Source organism: Lygodium microphyllum, chromosome 3 (assembly GCF_053477565.2).
Source record: "Lygodium microphyllum isolate KBCC chromosome 3, Lygodium_microphyllum_v1.1.10, whole genome shotgun sequence".
Classification (NCBI taxonomy): domain Eukaryota; kingdom Viridiplantae; phylum Streptophyta; class Polypodiopsida; order Schizaeales; family Lygodiaceae; genus Lygodium; species Lygodium microphyllum.
This window is the reverse complement of record NC_141137.1, coordinates 183,035,016-183,061,530: the sequence shown is the minus strand read 5'-3', so window position 1 is coordinate 183,061,530 and position 26,515 is coordinate 183,035,016. Positions and strand designations below refer to the sequence as shown.

The 26,515-nt window shown below is 41.8% G+C and overlaps 1 protein-coding gene across 2 annotated transcripts; it reads left to right on the top strand.

Annotated features, from left to right (window-relative positions):
* Positions 1-2,509: 2,509 nt before the first annotated feature.
* Positions 2,510-5,845, top strand: LOC148039279 (uncharacterized). Of its 2 annotated transcripts, none has more exons than XM_087675168.1 (5): positions 2,510-3,017; positions 4,247-4,403; positions 4,572-4,777; positions 4,998-5,171; positions 5,266-5,845. In XM_087675168.1, the coding sequence occupies exons 1-5, from the start codon at positions 2,808-2,810 to the stop codon at positions 5,350-5,352; spliced, it is 834 nt and encodes a 277-aa protein (XP_087531294.1). In that variant the 5' UTR covers positions 2,510-2,807; the 3' UTR covers positions 5,353-5,845. The 2 variants fall into 2 exon arrangements, with proteins under 2 accessions (XP_087531294.1, XP_087531295.1); XM_087675169.1 differs by having other exon boundaries at positions 2,511-3,017; positions 4,247-4,400.
* Positions 5,846-26,515: the final 20,670 nt, after the last annotated feature.

Sequence of the window (26,515 nt, the reverse complement as noted above, 5' to 3'; positions counted from 1 at the left end):
ATGCCCTTAACCATTTTCACATTTCACCTTTCTCCTTTGTTGTTGGGCAAGTAGACTGATGCTACTATGACTTCATCATCATCCACCCACACCTTGCTTGCCATAATTACTCCCTCTCCAAGGACTAACACTTTCTATGCTCCAAACTCTTTTCTTACATAAACAATGGTTCTTGCTCTTTCTCTTATCCTAGTATCCACATGCGGTGATTAGAGCCTTTTAGGATAAGCCTATTCTCCCCTTTTAGTATCCACATGCGGTGATTAGAGAGAGAGAGAGAGAGAGAGAGAGAGAGAGAGAGAGAGAGAGAGAGAGAGAGAGAGAGAGAGAGAGAGAGAGAGAGAGAGAGAGAGAGAGAGAGAGAGAGAGAGAGAGAGAGAGAGAGAGAGAGAGAGAGAGAGAGAGTGTGTGTGTGTGTGTGTGAGGGACTGTACAAGTGAAGCCGCCTTCTTCTTTCTCTTAAGCACTCTCTCATGCCTATGCTCATGCTTCTCCTTTGCATGCTAAGGCCATAGAGGGTTGAGTATGAAAGGTACACACTCATGGGTCATGGAGTTTTGCAAGGTTGTCATTCAGCTTAAAGAGAGGCCACACAAGCTCACTACAAGAGAATCTTGGTATTGGTGATATGTGCAAGAGGCTAGGTGAGAGAGAGCCATTGTACTTTGCAAATTATTGAGCCTCTTGAATAAACAAAGAGAGAGTCTAAAGCCCCATCATTGAGCTCATGTAGCACAATAGTAGCTCTCCATGTGTGCCATTTAAGGTGGTTGTGCCAAGTACACAGTCTACTCAAGGCTTCTCTTAACAATGCGGTCCTCTAAGCATGTTGTCATGTTCCCAACCACCTACTAAGATGGCATGGCCTTTATTTAACCATGCCCTTAACCATTTTCACATTTCACCTTTCTCCTTCGTTGTTGGGCAGGTAGACTGATGCTACTATGACTTCTTCATCATCCACCCACACCTTGATTGCCATAATTACTCCCTCTCCATGGACTGACACTTTGTATGCTCCAAACTCTTTTCTTACATAAACAATGGTTCTTGCTCTTTCTCTTATCCTAGTATCCACATGCGGTGATTAGAGCCATTTAGGATAAGCCTATTCTCCCCTTTATCTCTTGTTTTCACTTCTTGCAGAGCTAGGAAGTTTGGCTTGTACCTCCTAATCGGGGTGAAGCATGCATTCCTTCTCTCTTTGTTGCAATAGCCCCGAACATTCCAAGAGTTAATGTTGGTTATCCTTGTGGACTTACTCCTTGTAATAGTCATACATTTCATCCTTCATTTCCCCTAGACTTGCATAGGTGTTGCAATTAAGAAGTGGCCTTTTAGCCAACTTCTTAAGCAACTGCTTTCTTTTGCTTGACTTGGGTTGATGGATTCCTTTAGTTGAGGGCAGTTGGCCTAACCCTCCATTTTGTGTATATAATGATAGGCGCTTCATTGGACCTTTTTGGCACTCTCTATGCTTCTAGTGTTTGCTTGGCTATAGCTTACATAGGCTCAACTTGGGTATCCTCTTGCTTCTTTTCCTAGATGGTAGCAACTTGCTCACAATCTCTCTTGAGCCAATCTTTGGTTCCCCTCTATGGTGGCCAATGCTTGTTGGCATGCCCCTCATTTTTGCATGGTCTCTAGCTTCATCCATCCTACCTTTATGAGGGTAGGCTTTGGAAAAATGACTTGAGGTCCTACATATGTAACATGTAGCTGGGAATGAAGGAAATCGTACCTCCATAAGGAGCTTGATCCCATTTGTGCGATACAAATCCAACATGTCCAAAACAACACTTGGCTAAACACCTTTGTAAGGAACTAACCTTATCTCCAACCAATCAAGGATTTGGATCCACATGGCACACTTGTGTAGGAGCATATTTTTTGAAGAGAAGTTCACGGTCCAAGGAACATCATGTACCAGGTTACTTGCAAAGCAATAGAGCTCCCCAAAACAAAGTTGTGCTTTAGCACATGATAGCATGAGTACAAAGAGGAAACCTTTGCCTAGAAACTAACATTGGCATAAATAAGGCCTACACATGGAAAGTGAACATAAATCACCTTCTATTGAACTTGCCCTTATGGGGGATGTGGTCTAGGAGTCAATGAAAAACAATTTTGGTAGTAGATAAAGAAACCTCTCTATTAAAATTTTTTGGAGTGGTTTTTGAATCAACATACATGTATTTGCCATTTTTATAAGCAAAAAATTTCAAGGGTTTAAGCTTTTAAATCTTAATTGTAAAGGTTTAAAATTTCTTTTGGAAATTTTATAATTTACTTTCTATTAAACTTTGACTTTTCGTAAACACTTGGTGGGATTTATTCATCTCCATTGGCTGGGCGATGCCAATTTAGGCTTTTCTCAAGAGGAACGGTCGAAATCAAGAGGGTTTTGTGTTAAGAACAAGATTTACGTGGATAACAAAAGTGTTTGGGAATTGGCGTGCAACCCACTTCGCACGAAAAGGCAAGTCTATAAAGAGGGCGTGGATGTCAGGCCTCATGCTCCTTTCCCGTTTCTTCTCTTTCCCGTTCACACCCCGGCCAGGCCTGCACCAAATACTTGTATTAGGGTTTCATGGCAGTCTTGCTTCATTTCGACCGCGCTCCCACCCCGTCACTGTAATCTGAGGGTTCTAGGCGGATCGCATGCGCCATCGTTTTCTCGTGCGTCCATCCCCTTCTCAGGCCGTCCCCTCGCCAGTTGGAAGGTTGTCATTTTGGCGGCCATTGCACTGGTGGTGAAGGAGCAGGAAGTAAAACAGGTCGTGGTCCGGCCCTTGTAGCTGCCTGCCATGTCGGCGGTGGTCTGCGGCAAGCGGTCCTTCTTCGACGAAATCCACGGATCGCCTCCCATCCCCAAGAGAATCCGCTGCGGCGGGGGAAGCTCCCCTGTGCGATTGGCCTCCTGGAGGAGCGGCTCGCCACCGGCCCCAGCCCCGGCTGCTGGCCTTGCCGAGCAGATTGCGCAACTGCGCGAGCTTTTTCCTGAAATGGATGAAGAGGCAAGACTTTTTTGTTCGATTAATCTCTAAAAGTCTCGAGGATATTTCAATCTGTATGATGAGCCTGAAAATGTGGAGGGTGCCTTTAAAAATATGACTATCTCTGAGAACGCTGGTCGCGTGGAAGTTTGAGTACCTGTTAATCGTTTTAGGAAGCTCTAAAACGAGGTTAAGTTGCTTCACTGTGGTCGGTTTTATGAAAGTATAGCTTCCACGTTTGCTTTTTGCTTTTCTTTAAGGGAGCGGACCGTCTTACTTAAGTGACTATCGTTTATCTCTGGTTAGATGCTCTTCAACAATCAGTTACCTTTGGCTAGATGCTCTTTACAGTTTAAACTTGTCACGCGTAGCATTCACGATGAGTATCTGGGTACTTCCTGAGCTGGACAGGAAAATTACCATTGCCGCCATTGCTAATCAGGTGAGATGGGGTGCAGACTTGTCTTTGATTGTTAGCCAATTATCAGGTTTGTGTTAGAATTGGTTCTTAGTAGATGTGGTGGGAAAAGTTTCCTGTATAGAAGGATGAAGATAGCATGCCGAGCTCAATGGCATATTGTGTCTGCTAGGGGAGGTCCAAATGCCAGCTTATCCTTGGAAAGGTGGGGAAAGGACATATAACCAACAGGCCTGAAGTCATAATCACCTCAAATCAAGATAACGTGCAGTCAGTTTTGATCCTTCTGCGATGGTAATCAAGGAATGCAAGCCTGTAGAACCAATGTGTCTGAAGTTATGTGAGGAGTTTTGAAGTTGGCAAGCCAGACATCCAGGTCTGTTAAACACCATAGTCAGGCAAGTGGGGTGACAGGTTGAAGACAGGACCGTGAAGATGTTAACTCAGCAGTGTAGACCCACCACACGCCCCCACGTGACAGAAACCCCCCCCCCCCTGCGGGGCCCATAAAAAACCCCCAAAACCATCCTCTCAAAGAAAACAAAAAAAACACACCCAAACCCAAAAAAAGAGACTATTTAGTCTCGGTGCCCTCTAAAATTAATCATTTAAGCATTGAAACTTGTGGACCTGAACTATGTTTTACGCTTTCTAATCAGGTTTTACGATGAAAACTTTGTTACCTGTTCTCTTTTGTTGCCATTGGATTATGGTTTCATGTTTTGCTTGAAGTAATACATCAAATGCCATTCAGGTGTTTGTTTGGATTATGTTACTGTGCTTTTACTTGCAGATCTTTCAAATGCTAATTATAATTATTTGTCTGGCTCAGCTTGTGCACAAAGTGTTTGAATCTAGTGGAAACAGTTTGGATTTGGCAATAAAGAGCCTTACTGAGCTCCGTCTGTGTTCTGATGGAGGAAGTGACAATCATCTGTCTGTTGAGGGTGCATCATCGGAAGCACTTGTTGGACTTCCAGCACAAGGTAGTTGTAAAGAAATATGCAGCTGGAAATATCATCCATGCACAGCCAGTGCTGTGTTTATCATGCTTGATTTCTGCACATAGGCAATTCAACTCTAATAGGAGTAATTACAGCAGTTTTGGCCACTATTTTCTTCTATTATACTAATTCTTCATTTTATGGTTGAAGCAGATGGTACGACAACTGTTGATGAGAAGAGTAATGACCAAGTTGCAGCTTCATCACCTGAAGGCAGTGAATGGGTTGAATTGTTTGTGAAGGAGATGCTTAGTGCTTCAAACCTTGATGATGCCAGGGACCGAGCCGCAAAGGCTTTGGAGGCCTTTGAGAAGGCTGTAATGGCTCGCATGGGATCCCATTTTGAAGACTTACAAAAGGTGTGTTGTCTCATGATTGAATCTCTGGAATCCTAAGCAATAAATTTTTCGAGATTCATCTTGTTTAGTTTCCTTTGCTAAGAGTGGGATGTTAACTTTTGGAATTTCCCCTTGGTTGCTTGCCTCCTTCTCAGTTTAATATGATGATCAGTGAGCAAACTTTAGAATGGTTTCACCCTTCAGCTTTAAACTAAGCTACTGTATTATTGCCAACTTCCAGGAAAATGCAGTTTTGAAGGAACAGCTTCAAGGTTTTCTTCGTGATAATCATGTACTTAAGCGGGCTGTTGCTATTCAACATGAGCGGCAGGTGGAGCATGAAAACTGCTCCCGTGAGATGCAACAGCTAAAACAGTTGATTGCTCAATATCAAGAGCAGGTTCGAACATTGGAGGTAAGTTTGGGGTTCCTGATATAAACTTCTTGTTATGTTGAATCGATGGTTGCTTTGTATAGGCTTTTTGATATATAAATTATGGTTTTTGCAGTTGAACAACTATGCTCTGAGCTTGCATCTGCGCAAGGCTCAAGAAGCGAGCTCAATACCTGGTCACTTTCATCCTGATGTGTTTTAGAATGTAAACGGAAAAATAGTTTTGTGGAAGCTGCACCAGGTGCTTCTTGCTCTGTTTATACGCTGTTGCTCCTCGAAGGTCTGGTTAAAAGCTTTTCTGATATTATACAGTCAAATTTGGAGAGGAGAAACCAACTACAAGACAAGAAACCATAGAGGGCAGGTCCCAGCTCCATGAAACAGAAATGGTTTTGTTGTTAGAATGCTCTATCCATACCCAAACTCGGTTATGGGCTTAGGGCTGTGTGATCGATTTCACGTGGAGAGGGTCGAGGATTATGAATGTTGGTGCTATACAGTTCCTGTGTTTTTCACCTTTTTATATATGTGCGCAGATCTGTTTGTCATTTGCTGCTTTTGTTGTAGCTTTTGGCTGAACAGTACTTCGCAGTGATGCTGGCCCTTGTTATTGTTCCAATGCAATCTATGTATTGACATTTGGCTTGTGTAGTGGGTGATACCTCTCTAATTACATTCTAATTGTTCGAATGCAACCTAATCTCAGAGTGACTGTTTAGAATGGACTTTGTATGTCAAATTGGGATGGCCATAACACATCTAATTAATGACATTGCACACAATTCTGTGGTCCTGCCAATCTGAATATTTGCAGGTACATCAACCTTGCTATAGTTAATAACTTGTTTATTGCATTGTAAATAAGAAAATAAACCACTCTACACATAAATGTTAAGAACCCAAATAACATATGTATGTGGAGATATTTTGGAAGGTTTCTGTAATTCACTGAAGTAGTCTCATCCATGTGTAATCTGGTTCCTACTTAATTGCCTATCATTCGTTAAATCTGGTAGAAATATGTGGTGGCACAAAGTACAACGGAGTCTGTAATCGAGTCTTTGATGATTCCTCTACTTGCCAAGCATAAGTTCAAAAATCTCCATGTAAAACTTGCAGTTAAAATTTACCCAGTAGCAAAGTATCATCGAAGTTGAGGTTGACATATCTGAGTGACGTGCTATTAAGCTCTGAACTACAATCAAATAGAGATTTGTTACCTTGATCACAGAAAGCCATGGCTCTAGCCACAAACAAATAAAATATGCTTCCACAAGCGAATAAAATATGCTTCCACAAGCGAATAAAATATGCTTCCACAAGCGAAAGCTGGGGATATGTAGCTAGGGTGGTAGGGTATAGGAGCTGGGGTGGTAGGGTATAGAAGCTGATGAAAGGGAGTTTCTAGAATATGGGGTTATTAACTGGAGGGATAGTGGCTGATAAAGTGAAGGCCCTAGAACAAAAACCGGAGGGATGGATAACCAGAGGGATAGGGGCCGATAAAGTGAAGGCTAGGAAACGGCATTTCCTTAACGGTTTATAAATTTTACCTTGTTAGAGACAAAATTTTGCCCATTTTGCACTTCTCTTGCAAGTGGTGAATAGCAATACCTGTATGTAACCAACATTGAGTCAGGATCATCCCCATCATTGTAAGAACTTGTACACTCAACCATTAGGGTAAACCTAATTTGTAACTCGCCAAATACAATTATACATAGATTGTTAAATGCACATAACCGTTTGGTTTGTAGTAGATATTTGAAGTTTTGGAATTCACAACCATTGAATGGAGGCCCAATTGTTTGATTGTTTACCAATTTTAGGGGACCTCAAGGTCCAGTGTTGGCAAAAAAGATGAGCAACAAATACTCTTAGAAATTTGTTTAGCTAGTCTTCGAAAATCATGGGTATTAAATTCCAAAATGTGATTAATAATCTTAATGATCCTACATACTAGTATCCCATTGAAAAAATGTTGGGTACCACAAGTGAAGCAGTGGTGGTTGGCATGTGTATGATGAGCATATTCAATATCTATTATCACTTGCATGTGACTTGCGCAAAAGATATTGACATATGTTGCGCAAGTTGAGGGCATCTATAATGTGAGTGCACTGACCCAAGTGGTTTCTCTTTTGCACCCAACATTTATATTTATTTTGTAGCCCCTTCAATTCTTCAATTGATATTAGAGCATATAGTGATAGAGAGACCATGTTTTTAGTGTTGACTCATCAATTAGAGCCTATGGTAACAGAGGCACCATGTTTTTAGTGTTGCCTCGCTTTGCTATCTCCAGAAGAAGTAAATGCATGATAAGGTAATACTAATTGAACAACTATGGCAACAAATTAGGTACCTTTTTAGTATAGGTGTCTAATAGATCCATATGCTAGAATTCAAGAAAAGGAAGTGTTGTCCTCAAAGATTATAGCCTATGATGATAAAAGTGACTTTTTACTTGACGTATAGAGGTGGTGATGCAACACCACCCCCAAAAAACTCTTCAAGCGATTCTTTTTAATTGATTGCCCACTCTCTCCAGATGTTTAGCTAAACTATTCATTGTATGGATGTTTTAACCTTTACTCAACATGTTGATCTATAGGTCACATGGGTTAATGGCTTAAGATATTTGAGTGAGTTTGGATATCAACTACTTATTTTGTTTATGGATATGCAAACATTTGGTAAGTGTAGTAATTTACCGTATCCTAGTGTGGAACTAGTATTTCTCATGGGCACATAAAGCCCGTATGTAGGATTTCCAATGCCTCACTAATGTTGTTGATGTAATTTATTCGAAAATCACTCGAGCTTGTAGCCATTCTCAAAATTATTATGATGATCTTGGTTGGCCAATTTAATAGGGCTTTTTGGAACTAAAAATTCAGTCTTATTGGCTTGTATAATTAGCCCATAAAACTTTTATCACCTTCCCACAACTATTTTTACTTATAGTTTGGTTATATCATAAAATATTATGAAAATATCCCACACCAAGGAGAAGTGGACCTTACTACGATTTTTGGAAAATTGTTTCTCTTGCATTCGTGCATTGAAAACCTTCCATTCTATTAGTAAATCATTCTTATAAGAATGCACTTTATTTGGATAAAATGAGTATTAATATGTTCTCTCTCTTGAGGCATGCCTAAAATTAAATGCTTGATTATTGAAAATGCATTTATTAACTTGGACGATAATAACAAAATACAATGTTGAGGTAGTCCTATGGGATTCACTCGCTCTCCTTTATGGTAGCACTCTTAACCTCTTCCATTTTGAATTTGAATTTGTAAGAGGCTTGCAATTGCTAATAGATTTTGATAGTCCAAGACATTTCTCTTGTGTGCTTAGATTTTATGATGATCTGCTACTATTGGTGAATGTTTCTAGCCCTTTAATTTCTCATCATCCTAAAAACTCATAACTATTCCCCATTTATCACTATGTGCCCTTACATTTTTGACATTTTTGGGAATTTCTTCTACACATTTTGAAAAGGACAAGTAATTACCATCTTAATGTACTTTGTGTTATTACTTATAATGAAAAGGGGGATTTGTCCTTCATTTGTATTGGATAAATATTGTCCCTCTTCTTGGTCGAGAAAGTTATCCTTTCACAAAAATGCCAATAACACAATGGTATAGCTTCCATTGTTAGTACAATGCTTTGCATTCAATGGATTTGAGAAAGCAAGACTTTGGTGGTTGGTTATGACTTTTTAAAAGACTGATTGTCCCTTTCTTAAGTTTGACCAAAATCAACTAGTATTTTGCAAATAGGCTTGATGGGTATCTTGCGGCCAAATAGTTGATGGGTGGTGGTCCCTTGGTATACCGCCACTTGTGTCAAAAAGCCTGTGGGTATGGGGTGATGTTGGGTCTTTTACGAGCAATTGTTTTTCTTATTGGCATTTTAGCCCATTTATTGGTCATTTGCCATATCTAGTGGAAGACTATTTGTGGCTTATGTGAAGTTTCCTTTACCTGGGATCTAGCCCTTTTAGTGGCAATTCACTCTCTATTAACCTTGCTCTGTAAGGCTAGTTACACACCAAATGGTGGAACCCACTTTGTAAGTGTTAAGCAATCAAAGTACATCTTTATACAAGCTGGCTGTTTGCAGTTCTTTAGACATTGGAGAGGACATGACATATTACTTGCTAAATAGGTGAATTTCTCGTCCACTTTTGGATAGGGAGTCTCCCCCATTTGGTTTGTAAAATGATGGACAAGGGTGCACTTTTTACATTTGCAGCCAATCAAAAACATAATAAATGTTGGGGGTAAAGGTGCCTCTGCCTAGCCACCTATGTATTACTACATTGACAGTACCCGCACCTGCACACTGTAGGCGGCTGTGCGCCCATCATTGTCACTTCATTCTTTATTCTTTCAGTAAAATTTGAATAAAGGGAAGGCCGGTCGCACATTGTGACTGTTGGAGTTCCTAGATTGTGTGTGTGTCTCTCTTACTCTTGCTCCTTCCACCATAGCTCTTACTCCCACTCGTGCTCCCACTTCAGGGGTCACCTCCCTTGAATTGGTATTAGAACCTTCTTCTTCGCGAGCTCGCTTGGTCCCACACACTCTCAGCTTCCATTTGAATACCTATAGCAGTCATCTCTTTGTTGGCAGCCATAGCCACTCCATTCGAGCTTCCTATAGGTTGCATTCTTCCTGGGCACTCTTTGAGCCTTCTCGAGCAAGTTGGAGCAACCCCCCATAGCCCTCACCCTATTGGTGTAGTATTAAGTTGTGTGAAACAGGCCCTTTTTTTAGCAACAGCTCACATTTTTCATCTCCTACAGCATATCTTCTTCATTGGGAAGCTATACAAGCTTGATCCTTCCACTCTTGGCATTCAATTTGAGTGCTAAGCTTCAAATTTTGGATTGTTATGACAATCCACAGATTGTCATAAAATAGGGATGCACTTATCTTTGATGTCTACACTCATTGCCATTGGTTGGATGATGCCTGGTTATGCCCGATTGATGCTTATATATTCAAGGATGCTATGTCATTGCTTGGAGTTGATTTTGGACTAATTTAACCACTTCATTTACTTTGTTTTGGCTGAGGTTTGTTGGTTGGAAATACATGGCAACACTCTATTTGATGCTTCTATGGTCAGCTTTGTTGGTTTTATGATGGCCCAGTTATGCTGGGGAGGATCAATCTACATGTATGGGAATGCTATGTCCATGTTATGGGTTGGATTTGAAGCTGATTTCGGTACTGAAATATCTTGGTTTGACACTGTATTCACTATTGTATATAGCAAGGCTGAACCTCTTTTCTCACAGGGTTTTTATATGCCTATTGCTTCTAGCTATGATTCGGGTGTTCTATATGCACTAGTGATGTGTACCATTGATTCTAGTACATTGGTATATCATATGCCCATGATTTGAGGTGGCTTTGAGTTTGATTTGAGGACTGATTTACTCAGTTTTGACAGTGAATATTTCGCTGTAATAACCAAGGCTGAAGCTTATTTGGTTAGTATATGCTCTACCTATTTGTCTCACGGGAGCTTCCCGGGTGACTCATATGACTGCACGAACGTATACCGAGGTTGGCACATGTCTTGTGTTGCTCTAGAATGCCTTTTGAGCTTCTATCAAGCTTTGTCGTGGTTGGCATTTGATTGACATTGGTCTATAATAGTCATTATGCCTATGGTCTATGCTTGGCCCTTTGATACATGCTTTGAGGCATATGTTAGAAATGCATGCTCTTCAGTTGGGTGTTCATTTGCATACTTTGGAGCTCTTGGATGCTTGTTTGGGTTGTTAGAGATTTGACATTGTCTGTTACATGATGTACTGGATGTTATAGATGATGCTTGACCGATCCCTTGCTCTGGATGCTCCGTTGATATACGGTCTTGACTCCATGATGCCTTATATATTCACAGGCTATCTTTGAGCTTGGTTGCTTGATTGACATTGATATTTCTGCCAGTGGGAGATTCATGCTATCTCTGGATATTGCAGAGTTTGTGGTTTGTGCAGTTGAGCTTCTTGAGTAGATGAGACTAGGATCTCTTACATGTCTATGCTCTTGATAGATACATGTCTGCATTGGATGCTTGTGGGCTGATTTGATCTATCTTCTCTTTGAGCATACATCGACCTTTGTTAGGTCCTATCAGTTAGGCATACACCTAGCTTGGCTTACTCTTTGATTTCTTTATACTAGGGCTTGTATACTTCTACTGACATCAACTGCTTTGACACATTTGAATGTTTAGCTCATGGTTCTTGGGTACTACAGTGTTGTTTGTTACATGCCCACTTCATGCACGGATCTGACCTGGTAGTCACACTTGACTTTGAATCACTGTTAACTCATTGTTTGCTCTCTTTTTCTCACTCCTGTATTTATTATAGCAAGTTGTTTTATGAGGACTGTGATGTATTTATTGAGGTTAATCATGTCATTTTGATGTACTTTTGGTACTACTTGGTGGACAATTGGCCATTTTAGTAGTTTCTCTTATTTTTAGCTTGTTTGGCAATGGTTTTGGCTTGTTTATTGCTAATTATAGTAGGAGATTTTCTGCATAGTCTACCTCTGTTTGACTCATTATGGCAGGTCATCTCAAAGATACGACTTTGTTTAACATTGCCAAGTTGGGTGACACCAACTATGGCTATTGGAAGTCTCAAATATGGCAAATTTTGGTGCAAAAATTGTAGATTAAGCCACTAAGAAACAAAGGTATTAAATCCGAGAACATGGATGATGATGACTGGGCTGATTTAGATGCACTATGCAAGTCTCCTATCATTTTATCACTCTTTGAAGAGGTCCATAATAATGTTTTTGAAGATGAAGATCAGATTGCATGAAATCTTTGGGAAAAGATTCAATAACTTTATGCAAAGCAGAGCTCTGCTTCGCAGATGTATTGGCTTAAACAGTTGATATATCTCCTCATGAAGGAGGGGACCCCATTGTTTGCTCACTTTAGCCAGTTTCATTCTATCATGAAGAATCTGCTTCAACAGAGTATTGAGTTTCAGGATAAATTGCATCCTTTGTTTCTGCTTGGCACCACTTAAACCTGAGTCTTGGGATGTATTTTGCACTGCGATCTATACCAACAAACTTGATGGGCTGAAATTGAAAGATGTAGAGAGTGCTCTTTTGATTGAAGAAATTAATAGGAAAAACAATGATGCTCTTTGCAATTCACATGCTTTATTAGTTAGAGGTGGCAAGAAAGATAATGAACATCATGGGAAGGACTCTCAAAAGTCCCGGTCTAAGTCACATGGATGCAGCATGTCCCGTGGACGTAATTCTGATCTTACATGCCATTATTGTGGGAAAGCAGGACACATATGACCGCAGTGCCATAAGATGCGCGATGACAAGTGCAAAGAAAAGGGGAAAGAGAAAGTGTAGGAGAAATCCAATGATCACATCATTATACCTACAAAGTCTAGCGTAAAGATTGAGGATATAAATATAATGTAGCCTAAGGAGTCCAATGGTGACTATATCTTAGCAGCCTCTTCATGTGATGTCTCTCAATTGACCAAGGCTTAGTCTATGCATGCACAATGTTGTCTCTTGGATTCGAATGCATCTTTTCATGTGACCCCCTACTGTGATGACTAGTTTCATACCTATCGCAATGTATCTAGTACTGTGCACTTAGATGTGCAATTAGATGATGATTGATATCTCTTGCTATTGTTGGCATTGGTGATGTCACTCTACAGTTTCCCTCTGGTAGCACTTTTGTTTTGCATAATGTACATCATGTACCTGCACTAACTAAATGCCTTATGTCTGCTGGGCAACTTGATGATGCAGGTTATCATATATGCTTTGGTGATTCTACATGGAAGATAACTCATGGTGGTAGGCTTGTTCTCACAAGAGGTGTCAAGTCTGGCAGCCTCGACCCCTTGGTTGTATTTGGTACTATTGACCATGTTTTGTTAGTGGGTTCTATCCCACATGTATCTCTCTGGCATGCTCGTCTTGGGCATATGTCGCTTAAGGAAATGAAAATGCTTAGTGCTTTTGCAGTATCTTCCGCCTTTTGACTACTTGCATTTTGAGTCATATGATCATTGTTCATATGTCAGACAAACTAGGAATTCACATAAAAAGTTTGGTATTCCATGCGTGGGTGAGCCTTTGGCTCTTGTGCATTTAGATGTATGCTGCCAGTCATTAGGGGGTGCGAAGTACTTTGTCACATTTATTGACAATTATTCACGTAAGGTTTGGGATTATCCCATAAAGCAGAAATCTGATGTCTTGGCAATCAATAAGCAGTGGCTTGCTTTAGCAGAGAACCAGTCTAGGCATAGGCTGAAAAGCCTAAGGACTGATAATGAGGGTGAGTACGTCTCACGTGCCTTTGAGAAGTTTTGTGATGACCAGGGTATTAAGCATCAATTGACCGCCCCTTATACCCCTTTCCAGAATGGTATGGCTAAGCGTATGAATATGACTATCTAGGAGAGGGTTTGCAGTATGCTTAGCCAAGCAGGCTTACCACAACATTTCTGGGTTGAGGTAGTCTCTACTACTGTGCATCTCATTAATAGGTCACCTTGCAGTGGTATCGGCTTCTGGGTTGCAGAGAAGGTATGGACAGGAAAACCTCCCTCATATGCTCATTTGCGTGTCTTTGGATGTAAGGCCTTCTACCATGTGCCCAAGGACAAACACAATTAGCTGGACCCTAAAGTATGAAATGCATTTTCCTTGGCTATGGAGATGCAGGTGCGATGGGATATCATCTTTGGGATCTGTAAGCATAGAAAGTGATCCGCAACCATGATGTTGTGTTCCATGAGGACAAACTGCATATATACCCTAAGAAAGTTGTTGAGATACATAGGGTTATCTTTTAGGAGGAGCCCCTTGCACCTGCATAGCCAGCTAAATAGCCTGCAACACCAATAGTCGATCTTCATGGCCAGGATGTTGGAAGGTAGCACAACTTGCATTGAGGCATTCTACTAGAGATAGACGACCTCCTAATCGTTATGAGACCTCCTAAATTATTTCTTGGTTATAGATGTAGGAGAGCCTCTCACCTATGATGAGGCTATGCGTAGGGGTGACAATCACTCGTGGGAGAGGGCTATGCGTAGGGGTGACAATCACTCCTAGGAGAGGGCTATGTAGTGTGAGATTTACTTGTTGCATAAGAATCATACGTGTGGATTTGGTTTCCTTGCCTAGTGGCAAGAGGGATTTGCCTTACAAGTGGGTGTACAAGTTGAAAGTACCCTTGGACAGCCCAAGCCAGCATACAAGACCAAATTAGTAGCAAAGGGTTTTAAGAATGAGCATGGTGTTGACTTTGATGAGGTATTTTCTCCCGTGGTTAAGATGACCACCCTATGCTTATTCTTGGCTTTGATTGCACAACTTGACTTGGACTTGTATTGGTTGGATGTTAAGACGACTTTTTTATATGGGAACTTGCATTATGAGACATACATGGAGCAGCCTAAGGGCTTTGCAGAACTTGGTAGGGAACACTTGGTGTGCAGATTGAGGAAGAGTCTTTATGGATTGAAGTAGGCACTCAGGGAATGGTACCACAAATTTGATGTATTCATGTAGTCATAGGGCTACAGCCGTAGTGTTATGGATCCGTGCTTGTACAAGAAGAAAGCATGTGATGGTTCATTACTGATTTTGGTACTCTATGTGGATGACATGCTTTTAGTAGGCAAAGCTCATGATGAGTTAGATGTAGATGCTCTTAAGGCTTAGCTCAAGAGAAGATTTGAGATGAAAGATCAGGGACATGCCCCTTATATACTTGGTATATGCATTTTACATGTGATAGGTCTCATGGACTACTCTATCTGTGTCACAAAAGGAGTATATCCCCATAAAGTCCTTGAGCGCTTCCGTATGCAAGATGTGAAGCCTATTGGCTATCCATTGCCTTCTCACGTGAAGGTATCATAGGTCAATTGTTCGCAAATAGATGAGTAGAGGGCCGAGATGGCCAAGATTCCCTATGCATTCGTAGTGGATAGTCTTATGTATGACATGGTAGCCACATGTCTAGATATTACATTTGCAGTTGGTGTTGTGGCACATTATATGGCTACACTTGGCAAGAGGCATTGGGATGTTGTGAAGGGTATGATGAGGTACCTAAAGGGCATTGCTGATATGTGCATATGTTATGGTAGCCAGGATATAGGAGTCATGGGATACACTGAATCTCTAACTATACAGGGCATGCAGATAGTAGGAAGTCCACTTCTGGCTATGTGTTCACTTTTTTTGAAGGTGCTATTTCATGGATGTCTAGGGTGCAAAAATGCACAGCCCTTTCTACTACTACTATAGAGGCCGAGTATATTGTAGCCACTAAGGCTTGCAAGAAGGCCATTTGGTTGGGTCGTTTGGTTTCTTACCTTGGTATTGCATATGCTATCCCTACATTGCATTCAGATTCTATGAGTGCTATCCAGCTAGTATCCCCAAGAATCCGGTCTTCCATGCGAAGACAAAACATATTGAGGTGAGGTATCACTTCATTTGTGAGGCCATTGAGGATAGGTCTGTTGACCTTGTCAATATCTCAACTGACTAGAATCTTGCAGGCTTGCTCTCACGAAAAGCCTCTCTACAGAGCACTTAGCCTTCCTCAGGAGGTTGATGGGCGTTGTATGAGATGACATATTTCAACATCTTGTTGTATCTATGTATATGCTGTATTGTATTTTCTTTTGTTTTTTCTTTTCACTCCTCATTGAGGCAAATTTGCCCTTTAACTGGGAGGTTGTTGTTGGGGGTAAAGGTGCCTCTGCCTAGCTACCTGTGTATTACTACACTGATAGTACTTGCGTCAAAATGACATTTGAATAAAGGGAAGGCCGGTCACACATTGTGATTGTTGGAGTTTCCACATTGTGTGTGTCTCTCTCTTGCTCTTGCTCCTTCCACCGTAGCTCTTGCTCCTGCCCATGCTTCCACTTCAAGGCTCACCTCCCTTCAATAAATATTTATATATGTGTCTATATCTGCACTCGTTGAGTTTCAAAAATTGCATGCCCACACTTTGGGCATGGGTTGGGTGCTTGTCATTTGGTATGTAACCAACCTAAGGGTGTTCACCTCTCCTTGCTCTTTGTGTGTGTGTGTGTGTGTGTGTGTTGAATGCATGGAGCACTTTGTTATGTTATGATGGCCAAATATTGCATGGCTATGGAGTCTATACGTTCCACCTTGCAAGAAGATGAGTTGTAATATTCATCGACAAGGCATATTCTACTTGCCTTGCCCCCCTTTGGGGCTATTAAGGTGCTTGGAATATATGCTTGCACATACCTTTTGGACAAAACCCTCTTAGTTGTCATGATTAATATGCAGTTGTGTTGTCTATTTACTTTTTTGAAGTGAATATATATTGTGCCAATGGGGCCATAGCATAGTGGTTTGAGTGTGAGTTCAATTTGAGGGGGGTGTGAGTTCAAACCTCATTTTCTATTTACTAGTGGTTGTTAATAGGGAAATTTAACTAAGCACTCTTTTACCATGGGTCTCTTTAAATTTACCTAATTTTTCCATGTTTTGTTTTGATCAAGACTAATCTACTTTTGTAAAGTAGCCTTTTCTGATTGGTTTGTTGGGCTACTTGTGGCAATATTTTAAGGGAATTACTTTGGTTTTAATTTTTATTGTTTGAATATCCCATGTGTGGTTATAATGCAATGATTCAATATAGCCCTTTTTATTTTTGTTTCATTCTACTAAGTTCAATTGTATACAATTCCTGGTGTTTTCTCCAAAAGTTTTCACATAGTAGTGTGAATTTAGTCTAAACAACTATAGTTCTTATAGGAAGTTTGGCATTACACACATGGGCGAGCCTTTGGCTCTTGTTCATTTTGATGTATGTGGTTCCATGCCCCATCAGTTGAGAACCAATTTGGGTATAGGTTGAAATACTGAAGGTTAGATAATGGAGGTGAATATGTCTCTAAAGCATTTGAGTAATTTTACGATGAGTGGGTATTAAGAGTCAATTGAATACCCCTTACACCCCACCCCAAAATGGTGTTGCAGAGTGCATTAACATGACCATACAAGAAAGAGTCCGAAGTATGATTAGTCAAAAAAGCTTACGGTAGCATTTTTGGACTGAGGTAGTCACTACTTTCGTATATTTGATAAACAGATCCCTATGCACTGCTATTGGTTGTGTAGAGGAGGCATGGTCTAGAAAACCTCCCTCATATGCACATCTTAGAGTCTTTAGATGTGAGGCTTTTTTCCATGTACCCAAGGATAAACACACCTAACTAGATCCTAAGTTAGTGAAATGCATCTTTCTTGGTTATGGAGATGTAGGTGAGATGGGCTATTGCCTATGGGATCTGTAGGATCAAAAGGTCATATGCAGAGTCATGATGTTGTTTTCCATGAGGAGAAGATGCATAAGCAGCCTAAGCAAGAAGTTGAGATACATCGCGGTGATCTCTCATGAGGAGCCTCCTGTTATTATACAACCATCTAGACAAGTTGCAAAACTGATGCTCTAGTGGCCCATGATCATGATGGTGGATAGGATGTATAGGTCTCATAGCTTGTTTTGAGATGGTCTACTAGAGGTAGATGTGAGCTTGTGAAGGGGATGCAATGGCAGTGGAGAAGGAGAAGAGGAAGACGCGGGAGAGAAGAGCACACACAATGTAGGTGCTGTCCAACTGAACTGACAGCCTTATTGCACTATCATATTATATATGAATAAAGAATGGGCAGTCACAGTGTACATAGGTAGGCCCAGAGACCTTTTACCCCAACAACCTTACATTAAAAGGCCAATGTGGCTGGGGAGTGAAAACAAAGAAAAGAAAAGAAAAAGATAAGGTGAGGAATTATGATATCTCACCTGACACCCAATCGGAAAACGAGCTGTGAAAGAAGTGTCGGGAATCTCTGTAGAAGAAGAGTCAAGCATCCCTGAGTCCATGACATCCAGGAGATAAGCGATCCCGCAGCTCCATACAATGGAGCAATCCAAGAATGCTTCTCATGAAGCAAGCACAACTCATTAATGCACGGCTGTAAAGCATCATAGTCGCGGATAACATCAGCATGGCGCATACAAGACAGTGGAGAGTAGTCAAAATCTCCAGAGTCAATCACTGAAAGAGAGCCAACATTACGAACACTCATCCAATGGGGTCTCAAGACTACATGTGGCCTCAATGAAGTGGAAGACTGACATATGATTGGCTGTCCGGCTTGCAAAACTACAAGAAAACAGCTCTCATGAGTCTACAAGGGGTCTAGCAATTGACCACCAACATCCTGACCTTGATTTCTATGCATAGCTATGTCATCTGGGCCAATAAGTGCCTCATTTTCAACATAAAAAGCTTGCTGTAATGGCAATTTAGCTGCTATAAAATCAACCATAAAGCGTATTGAATGCTCATTAAGAGGCTTGAGAGGTGTCTACGTCTCATAGAAGACAGCATGACGGCTGCGTATGACCTGTTGGACATCCAAATGCCATAATCTGTAGGCCTTAAAGTCACTATCTCCATAATCAAGGAGGATACATCCACATGCAATAGGCTCGTGTGGCATATGTACAAATGCTTGGCAGCAAAACATCCTCAAGTAATCATAGGAGGGCTGCATGCCACTCCATGCCTCATGGGGTGTAATACCAAGCACGACGTCCTCCAAATAGACTGCCATCATAAGGGCCTCAATCCAAAAGCCATAATACAACCCAGCTATGGTAAGCATAGAAGCAACCTTTGCTTGTAAGGTCAAGGCACATGCCATGAGCAATCCCATAATACTGTGGACACAAGAAATCAATGCCATATCGCTGACAAGAGGTCCGAAAGCTGGGAGAGAGAGCATGACTCTCATAATCCATCTGCAAGTACCTAGGCCTGCCACCAGTAGAATCCATAAACCTGTCAAGCATAACGACAACATCCTCAATTTGCACCAAGGGAAAAGCCCAAACACGGTGGGTAGCATGATCAACAAAGGTCACAAAGTACGATGCTCCACCAAGTGATTGGGAAGGCATAGGTCCATATACTGCACAATGGACAAGATCTAGAGGAGCATGCCTCTCGTACGATTGCCATGAGCCCCCTTGGACCAAGAGTACAATCAGGGCAAGCATCAAGATCTATAAGTGACATAAGAGGCAACAATGAGTCTAAACGAGACAAGATCTCCATCTCTCTGTGGTGCATATGGCCTAGGTGATAATGCCATAACAATGCATGTGGTATCCAGATAACTGCAACCATAGAATCTCCCACATGAGAGACATGGACTGGGCAATGAGAACCAACTCTAGAACCTTTGGCCAAAACCAAGCAACCACGACAGATCTTCCATGACCTATCCTAAAGAGAAATAGTATATCATGCATTATGCAACTGATTGACAGAAATCAAGCTCTTACTGAGCATGGGAACATGTAAAACATCCCTGAGTATAAGAGAAGTCCCATTAGGCAAAGCTAGGTGTATATCCCCTGTACCAACAATAGCATAAGACTGCTTAAGGCCCAAATCAATATATCCGTCAACCTCCGTGTAAGAAGAGAACCATGCTCTATGAGGGGTAACATGACAAGATGCCATAGAGTCCAAAAGCCAATCAAATGCATAGGCCTGATCACTGAGCAAGTAAGCTATATGGAAACAAGATGACAGGAGTACATGCTCAACTGCATTATCATGGGTAACTGCATGTACGTCACCACTAGCAAGAGTAGTAACACCTGCTGTATTTGCTGTATCTCTGACTCGTTGCTCGTGTTGAGTCCCGTCTCTATCTCCGCTGCTCTCTAATCCATGTAAAGCATTTTCTTTGAACATGCCCAAGCTTCCCACAATGGAAGCAAACAACATCTGAAGTAGAAGAACCTGTAGAAGACGACAAGGAATCCAAGTCATCATGAATAGGGCTATCCATAGCATCCATGGATCTCAAGCAGTTGAGGGCTATCCCAATAGAGGAAACATACTCATAAAGACAAGCATATGCAAGTACATCAGGTAGAAGCATGCTGCAAAGGCTCATGAAACCTCAACAGACGGGAGGACATAAAGGCATCAACCAAGGATGCAAAAGCTCCCACATGAAGAAGAGTCGTAGCCAACTGCATGACATAACCAACCACAGTATAGTAAAGCATAAGACATATGTCATAAGAGCATATGGTATTCAGCCATGAAATCAGCCCATAACCATAATGGCAAACATGACTTTGCAGTACATCAGACCACATAGTAGCATCCAAGTCAATGCAAGACTGGTAAGTGGCATAAGATCCTGCAATGGTCAAGCTCCAGGAGAAGCCCAAGTATTTGTACAACAACATCCAAATAAGTGGCTCTATAAAGTACATGATAGTAGACAAAGTGCATAGTGGGGTAAGCATCAAGAGCAACTGCTCTCTGACCTGTATGGGCAAAAGCAACCCAATTAGCATAGAAGCTAGGCAACACAGAAGCAATAAAGCCATAACTGCTAAACCCAATCACTGTCAAGAAGTCTAGTGATCAAGGAGTAACCTGCAAAGAACCAAGCATCAATGAGCAATGAAATCTCAATAACCAACTGCCAAGATAATGGAGCAAGCACTGCTCAAAACATGTATCTGCATCCAAGTAAATCCAAGATCCATAATCGAGGCATTGAGGGCCAAATAGCATCCAAGTTGCATAAGTGATAAGCCAAACAAATGCAAATTGCTCCACAAAATTCTCAAATGTAAGATGATTCAAGCCCAAATATCTGCCATACTGCAGCCGAACCCAACAACATCCACATCAGACATTAGTCCCATAATGGGTAGCACAGCGCATAAACCTTGTCAAGTGAAATGCCAGCTGCAAAGAAAATGACAGTAAACCAAGAATTGAGCTCTACTCTTTGCTCAAGAAGCATCCAGGAGCATAAACATCAAAGTGGCATCATCCAAATACATCAGCATATCATCTCGAGTAGTCGGGAGCACCCGTAGACCATAGGCATAACCAAATTGGAGGTAAAATAACATGTCAACCAAGGCAGCATAATCCCAACCAACAACGAAGTGTTCGCATCCAAATCAAGGCTCAATAGCTCTCAAATAGCATATCCGGGCATAAACCATGATGACCAAGCATCAATACATCCAACAAGACAACCGAATGTCAACAAAGAGCATTGTGCATAAGTCGTCCTTGATAAAACCTTGTTGTGCCCAAACAATATACAATAGTAAATCCCTGCATAAATCAAGCTATGGAAGCTCAAACCAAGTTCCAAAGCATCTCAAACCATTGGGTAAACATCCCCAAAGCATTTGGGCATCAAATACCAAGCCTTGAGAGCATCACATAAGCTAAGAGCATGACATTTTCTTGTCGTAAATCAACTCAGATCTGTTATAAAAAATTCTTTGATCAGAATTTGGTAGATCTAACATCACCATTGCGTCCGGAGCATGCCAAAACCCCTAGTTAGACTCTTAAATCGGGTTCCGGATGCTCGAGATATGAGAAAAAATGAGATTTTTGAGCCAAATTTTGAAACAGGCGCAAAAAAACGTGAGCTGCTACTATGGGGCCTGCTGGTTATGCGGAGGATAAGGGGGAAAATGGGGGTATACAAGGTGCCCAATGAAGCCAAGGAACACCTGCAAAGAGCCTATGAAGGCCGGGGAGAGGCAGGAGATGAAATCTTACCTTGGGGGGAAGAAGCCATGGCTGGCATTGAAGCTCCAAGCTCTAGGTCTTTAATTCGGGCTGAAGTAATGCCATGCCAAGCTCCACGATTAAGCTCTGATCCAAAGCTCTGATGCCAGTTGAAGGGGATGCAATGGCAGTGGAGAAGGATAAGAGGAAGATGCGGGAGAAAAGAGCACACACAATGTAGGTGTTGTCCAACTGAACTGATAGCCTTATTGCACTATCGTATTATATATGTATAAAGAATGGGTGGTCATAGTGTACACGGGCCGGTCCAGAGGCCTTTTACCCCAACAGCTTGATTGATTTTTTGCACCCTCCATGGACTACATTATGGTGACAGATTTTGGTGAGCCCTTTACTTATGAGGAGGCCATGTACTGGGATGATAATTACTCTTTGGAGAGGGCCATGCAATTTGAGTTTGATTCATTACAAAAAGATCATACATGGGATTTTGTTCCTTTGCCCAATGGGAAACATTCATTGCCATGAAAGTGGGTGTACAAGTTGAAGAGTACCCCTAGATGCCCCAAGCTAGTATATAAGTGTGGAGGTGAAGGCGCGAACCATTACCACTCGATCAATTCCAACATTGGTATAAAAAAAGAGTGGGGATAGCTCATCTTCATAAGGGTTTACTGGTTGTTGGAGGAGCTTGATGAAGAGGAAAAGTTCTAAGTGGTGATGAGGGAGGGGTTTGGGCAATTAAATAATCCTCTTACAAAAATTGCAAAGAAAAAAATCAGGTTAATAGGTTGAAACAAGTAGGTTTTATCGCTGTGGGGCTACTATGATATTCGAGTTCTTTAGAAACTCGTACCTAACATAATCCTTTTCATGATACTCTTGTAGCATTTAAACTCTGTCTAAGCAGCACTACTCATGGTGCAGAAGCGTCTTTCGACTTTGGTCATGGAGGAAAAGCTGGTATGCTTATGCTTGAGAGATCATCGATCTCATCCTCTAAGATGGCTTAGCGTAGGTGCTCATGAGCCTCTTTCACCCACTCCTTGACCTTCTCTATGTCTTCGAGCTTGCGTTTTGGGTGGGGGTACTCCCTCACCCTAGCACTCCCCTTCTCAACAATCCTTGGAGTAGATGTCTCTGTCTCTGCGTCAGTGACTTTCTTAGGCTAAGGGTAGTGTCATAGCACTCTCCGTTTTAAGCGTGACCTTGGCCTCTGTCCTCTTCTTCCTTCACCTCTACGACTCTTTTTCCCTATTGAGGCTCCATCTAGATTGCTAGGTCCAGGCAATGATATGCTGGCCTGCTTGAGTCATAACATGTAACGAGATAGGTGTGTGACGTGTCTTCTCCGTCAATTGTCTCAACTCCAAACAGTCCCAATGGTATTGATAGCTTGTTTATCACACTATAGGGTGGCTTTCCTCTGGGGAATTTGGCAACCAAGTGAGTGATTCCACTCTGTGGGCACCTAAGATCGGCCTTTTCTTGATTAGCTTGCTCCGGTTTCAGAGCAGCGTGAGGAGATGTGTCCTAGAAGACCGCAAATCCAACAAGAAATTGGTTCTTGAGTCTATCCTCCTAAGCCTCTATCTCTACCTCTACCTAGTGCCATCATCGGTACTGGTCGATAATCCATGAGGATTGGATTTCCCTCTTTGTTGTACGAGATGTAAGGGTTCACATAGGACTCATCGTTATTTGGCTCCTCCACATAGTGGATTGGAGCATCGCTCATGGGTTACAAAAGGTCCAAGTGGCCAAAGTATGCATGTGGGATTTATCTCCATCCTAGGAATGGATGGTTTAGTATCATTATGTGCCGGGAGACCCAATGGGGCTCCCCTCCCAAAGAGATTTGGTAGCCTATTCCCTAGTTAAGGTTGGTTGTAAGGTTGCGAGTATGGGAGTCGTCTTGGTAGTCTATAATGCTGCATGGCATTGTGACCAAACCTATCACAATTGGTGCATAGTCGAGACCTAGAGTCCTGACACTAAGCTGGCAGGCGGTTTTTGCCACAATACACGCATTGGACATGTGGGTGCATTGGTCTCCTCACCATTTCTTGTTACCTTGCAATCTCCATCTTCATCTCTACTAGCTCTTGATTCTGGTTAGTACTCTTTTCCTTATCCTGTCTATTTGGGACCAACCATTCACTGGATGTGGTTGGCCTTTTTGGGACCAACCATTCACCTTATCCTGTCTATTTGGGACCAACCATTCACTGGATGTGGTTTCCCTTTTTGAGGTTCTAGAGCTAGCCTCGTCTCAGTTTGTGAGCTCTTGGAGCTGCTCTCCTTAAGCTGGTCATCCACTTGAATGGCTTCTTCAAACTATTTAGTGCATCTCACTGCAAGCTTGAGTTGCCTACCAAGGCCTTGTAGAGTTTCTCACTTAGTATTCCATTGATGAAGATCGTGGACATCGCTCTTTCCATGGGTCATTCGTTTGTCGGGATTCTCTTAAAGAGACTCCTCACATGGGTAACATAATCCCTGATATCTTCCTTTTCTCTCTGCTTTACGTTCATGAGCCATATGATCAAATTGTCAGAGTACCTAGCCTCCGAGAATCTCTTAATAAAGAGGCTCTTGAGATGGTTGAAGTTGTTACGTTCTGCGGCATCTAAGCTAGTGTACCAAGTCCTTCGCTTATCGCCTAAGCATAGGCCGAAGGCCTGCGAGCACTGGGTGAGATCAATGAGGCCGTTGGCTTCATAGACCTACTCAAACTACTCTACAAAGCTGTAGGCATTGTCGTTTGGTTGGTACCTATCTAACTGCTTAGCAAAACGACATTGGTTTTCGATTGGCTCTTTGAGCCTTGGTTGATTCCTAGCCCTGTGAGAGCAATGAGGTCACAAGTGCTACTATGCTTTGCTCTGCGGAAGTGTTGTCTAATAGTCGCTTCATAAGAAGCTTGCTCAGTGTAAGGTCTCCTTCTAGCGTGCTCTCTCTTTCTCCATGTCAGGTCCTGATCGATTTTTTTTGCTAAGGCTAGGATTTCCCACATTTCTATGTTCTATCACAAGCTTCTAGCTTGTTGTTCCTGATTGTAGGCCACTATGCCTTGTAAAGCTTCCCATGCTAGTCTCCTCTCCTCTTCAAGGTCTGCTATGATATCATTGGATAGCCTACCGTGGTGGTCCATCCATGTTTGCAAGTCGTACTTGCTCACCATTTGTTGGATTTCATTCGAGAAGTCCCCCAGATCGAGCTCTTTGTTGTGTTTGCAGTTTGTGCTTGTTTCTGGCATATCTGCAGTCTCTTGTTCCACTAGGGTGTCGATGAGGTTGATTAAATCGGGTAGATTCACTCTGGCAATGATGTCAGACCTTTGATTCGTCTAGCTCCTGCTTTGCGCCTTCTTCTTGGTCCTACCGCTTGGGGTTCTCGATTACCGTCTAAGTTTTAGGGTCTTCTCCTACTGGTGGGTTTGTTTAGTTTCTTAGGTATGAGTGAGTTCCTTATTATTTACAAACAGTCCTCAATTAACCCTCACTCAGTGTGTGTGTGTGTGTGCTCTTTTCCGTGCGCTATGTGAAATCAGGCTTTTAGATTTTCTTCAGGTGCACTTCAAGTGTCAAAAAACAATGTGGGGTGCAATGCAGAATGGTAAATGCAGCTTCAGCACTCCTGTCTACATTCTTGGCCTAATGGGGGCACCTTGCATTTAAAAATGCAAATTTTGCCTTTGACTTAACTTTTAAAGCCGCCCTTGTGCTTTTGGCTGTTTCCCTTCTTGCTTCTTCTTTTGTGTCCAATTTTCTTTTGGGATGCCTCTTCCAGTTGTGTCCACTTGTGCTTTTCCACTTTTTTTACTTTTTCTTGTGCTGAGATTAACAAAAAGATTTTGACAACCTACTCAAGACCCGTAGAAGAACAAAGAGATCACAAGGAGGAAGAAAGAAAGCAAGCATGGCTTGCACTAGAGAAGGGAAATGAAGCCTATGTCACCCTTCAAAGGAAGTACACAAGAGACATTTATGTCCTTAAGATGGAAATAACAACCTCCTTGGAAAGGAAAGGGATAGAAAATGAGAAGTACAAGGGAGTGCTATGCTAGTATGAGTAGGAGAAGGAGAATATGGAAAGATGGGAGGCACGCCATAAGAAAGACACAACCATCATAGCCAAATTAGAAGGCAAGCCAAAACAATAAACAGACTAAATCAGCTGCTTGCAATGTGATGAAGAGGAAATAGTGCAGATGAAGGACAAGTTGCTCACATTGGTAGAGAAATGGGAAGAAGCCACTAGGAACAAGGAGCCCCTTGAACATAAAGAGAAGGAGTTAACCAAGAAAAAGGAGGAGATCCAACAAAGCAAAAAGGAGCAAATTACCATAATGGAAACATTAACCAAGTGGTAGGATAGGAGATTGGAGCAAACCAAGACAAATATTGAGCAGCTAGAGGAGAGAAGCACAAGACCTATGTAGGAGCTTGCTCGCAGTCTTGTAAAAGCAAGCCACAACAAGGAAGTGGCCAGAGGGATATGGTTGAAATGGCAAAGAAAATAATGAAGATTTAGCAGAGGAGCTTCACCAAAGCTCTAATAGAAATCATTGATGAGCCAATTGAGATGGACATAGTGGAAGGGCTTAAAATAAAATTACAAATGGCTAGAGAGGCTCTTCAAAGCATCTTAA

Bases quoted from the DNA above. Each gene is read 5' to 3' on its own strand.
- LOC148039279 (XM_087675168.1), top strand. From the start codon at position 2,808: ATGTCGGCGGTGGTCTGCGGCAAGCGGTCCTTCTTCGACGAAATCCAC. The intron at 3,018-4,246 runs GCAAGACTTTTT...TGTCTGGCTCAG, and splicing joins TTCCTGAAATGGATGAAGAG to CTTGTGCACAAAGTGTTTGA. The intron at 4,404-4,571 runs GTTGTAAAGAAA...TGGTTGAAGCAG, and splicing joins TGGACTTCCAGCACAAGGTA to ATGGTACGACAACTGTTGAT.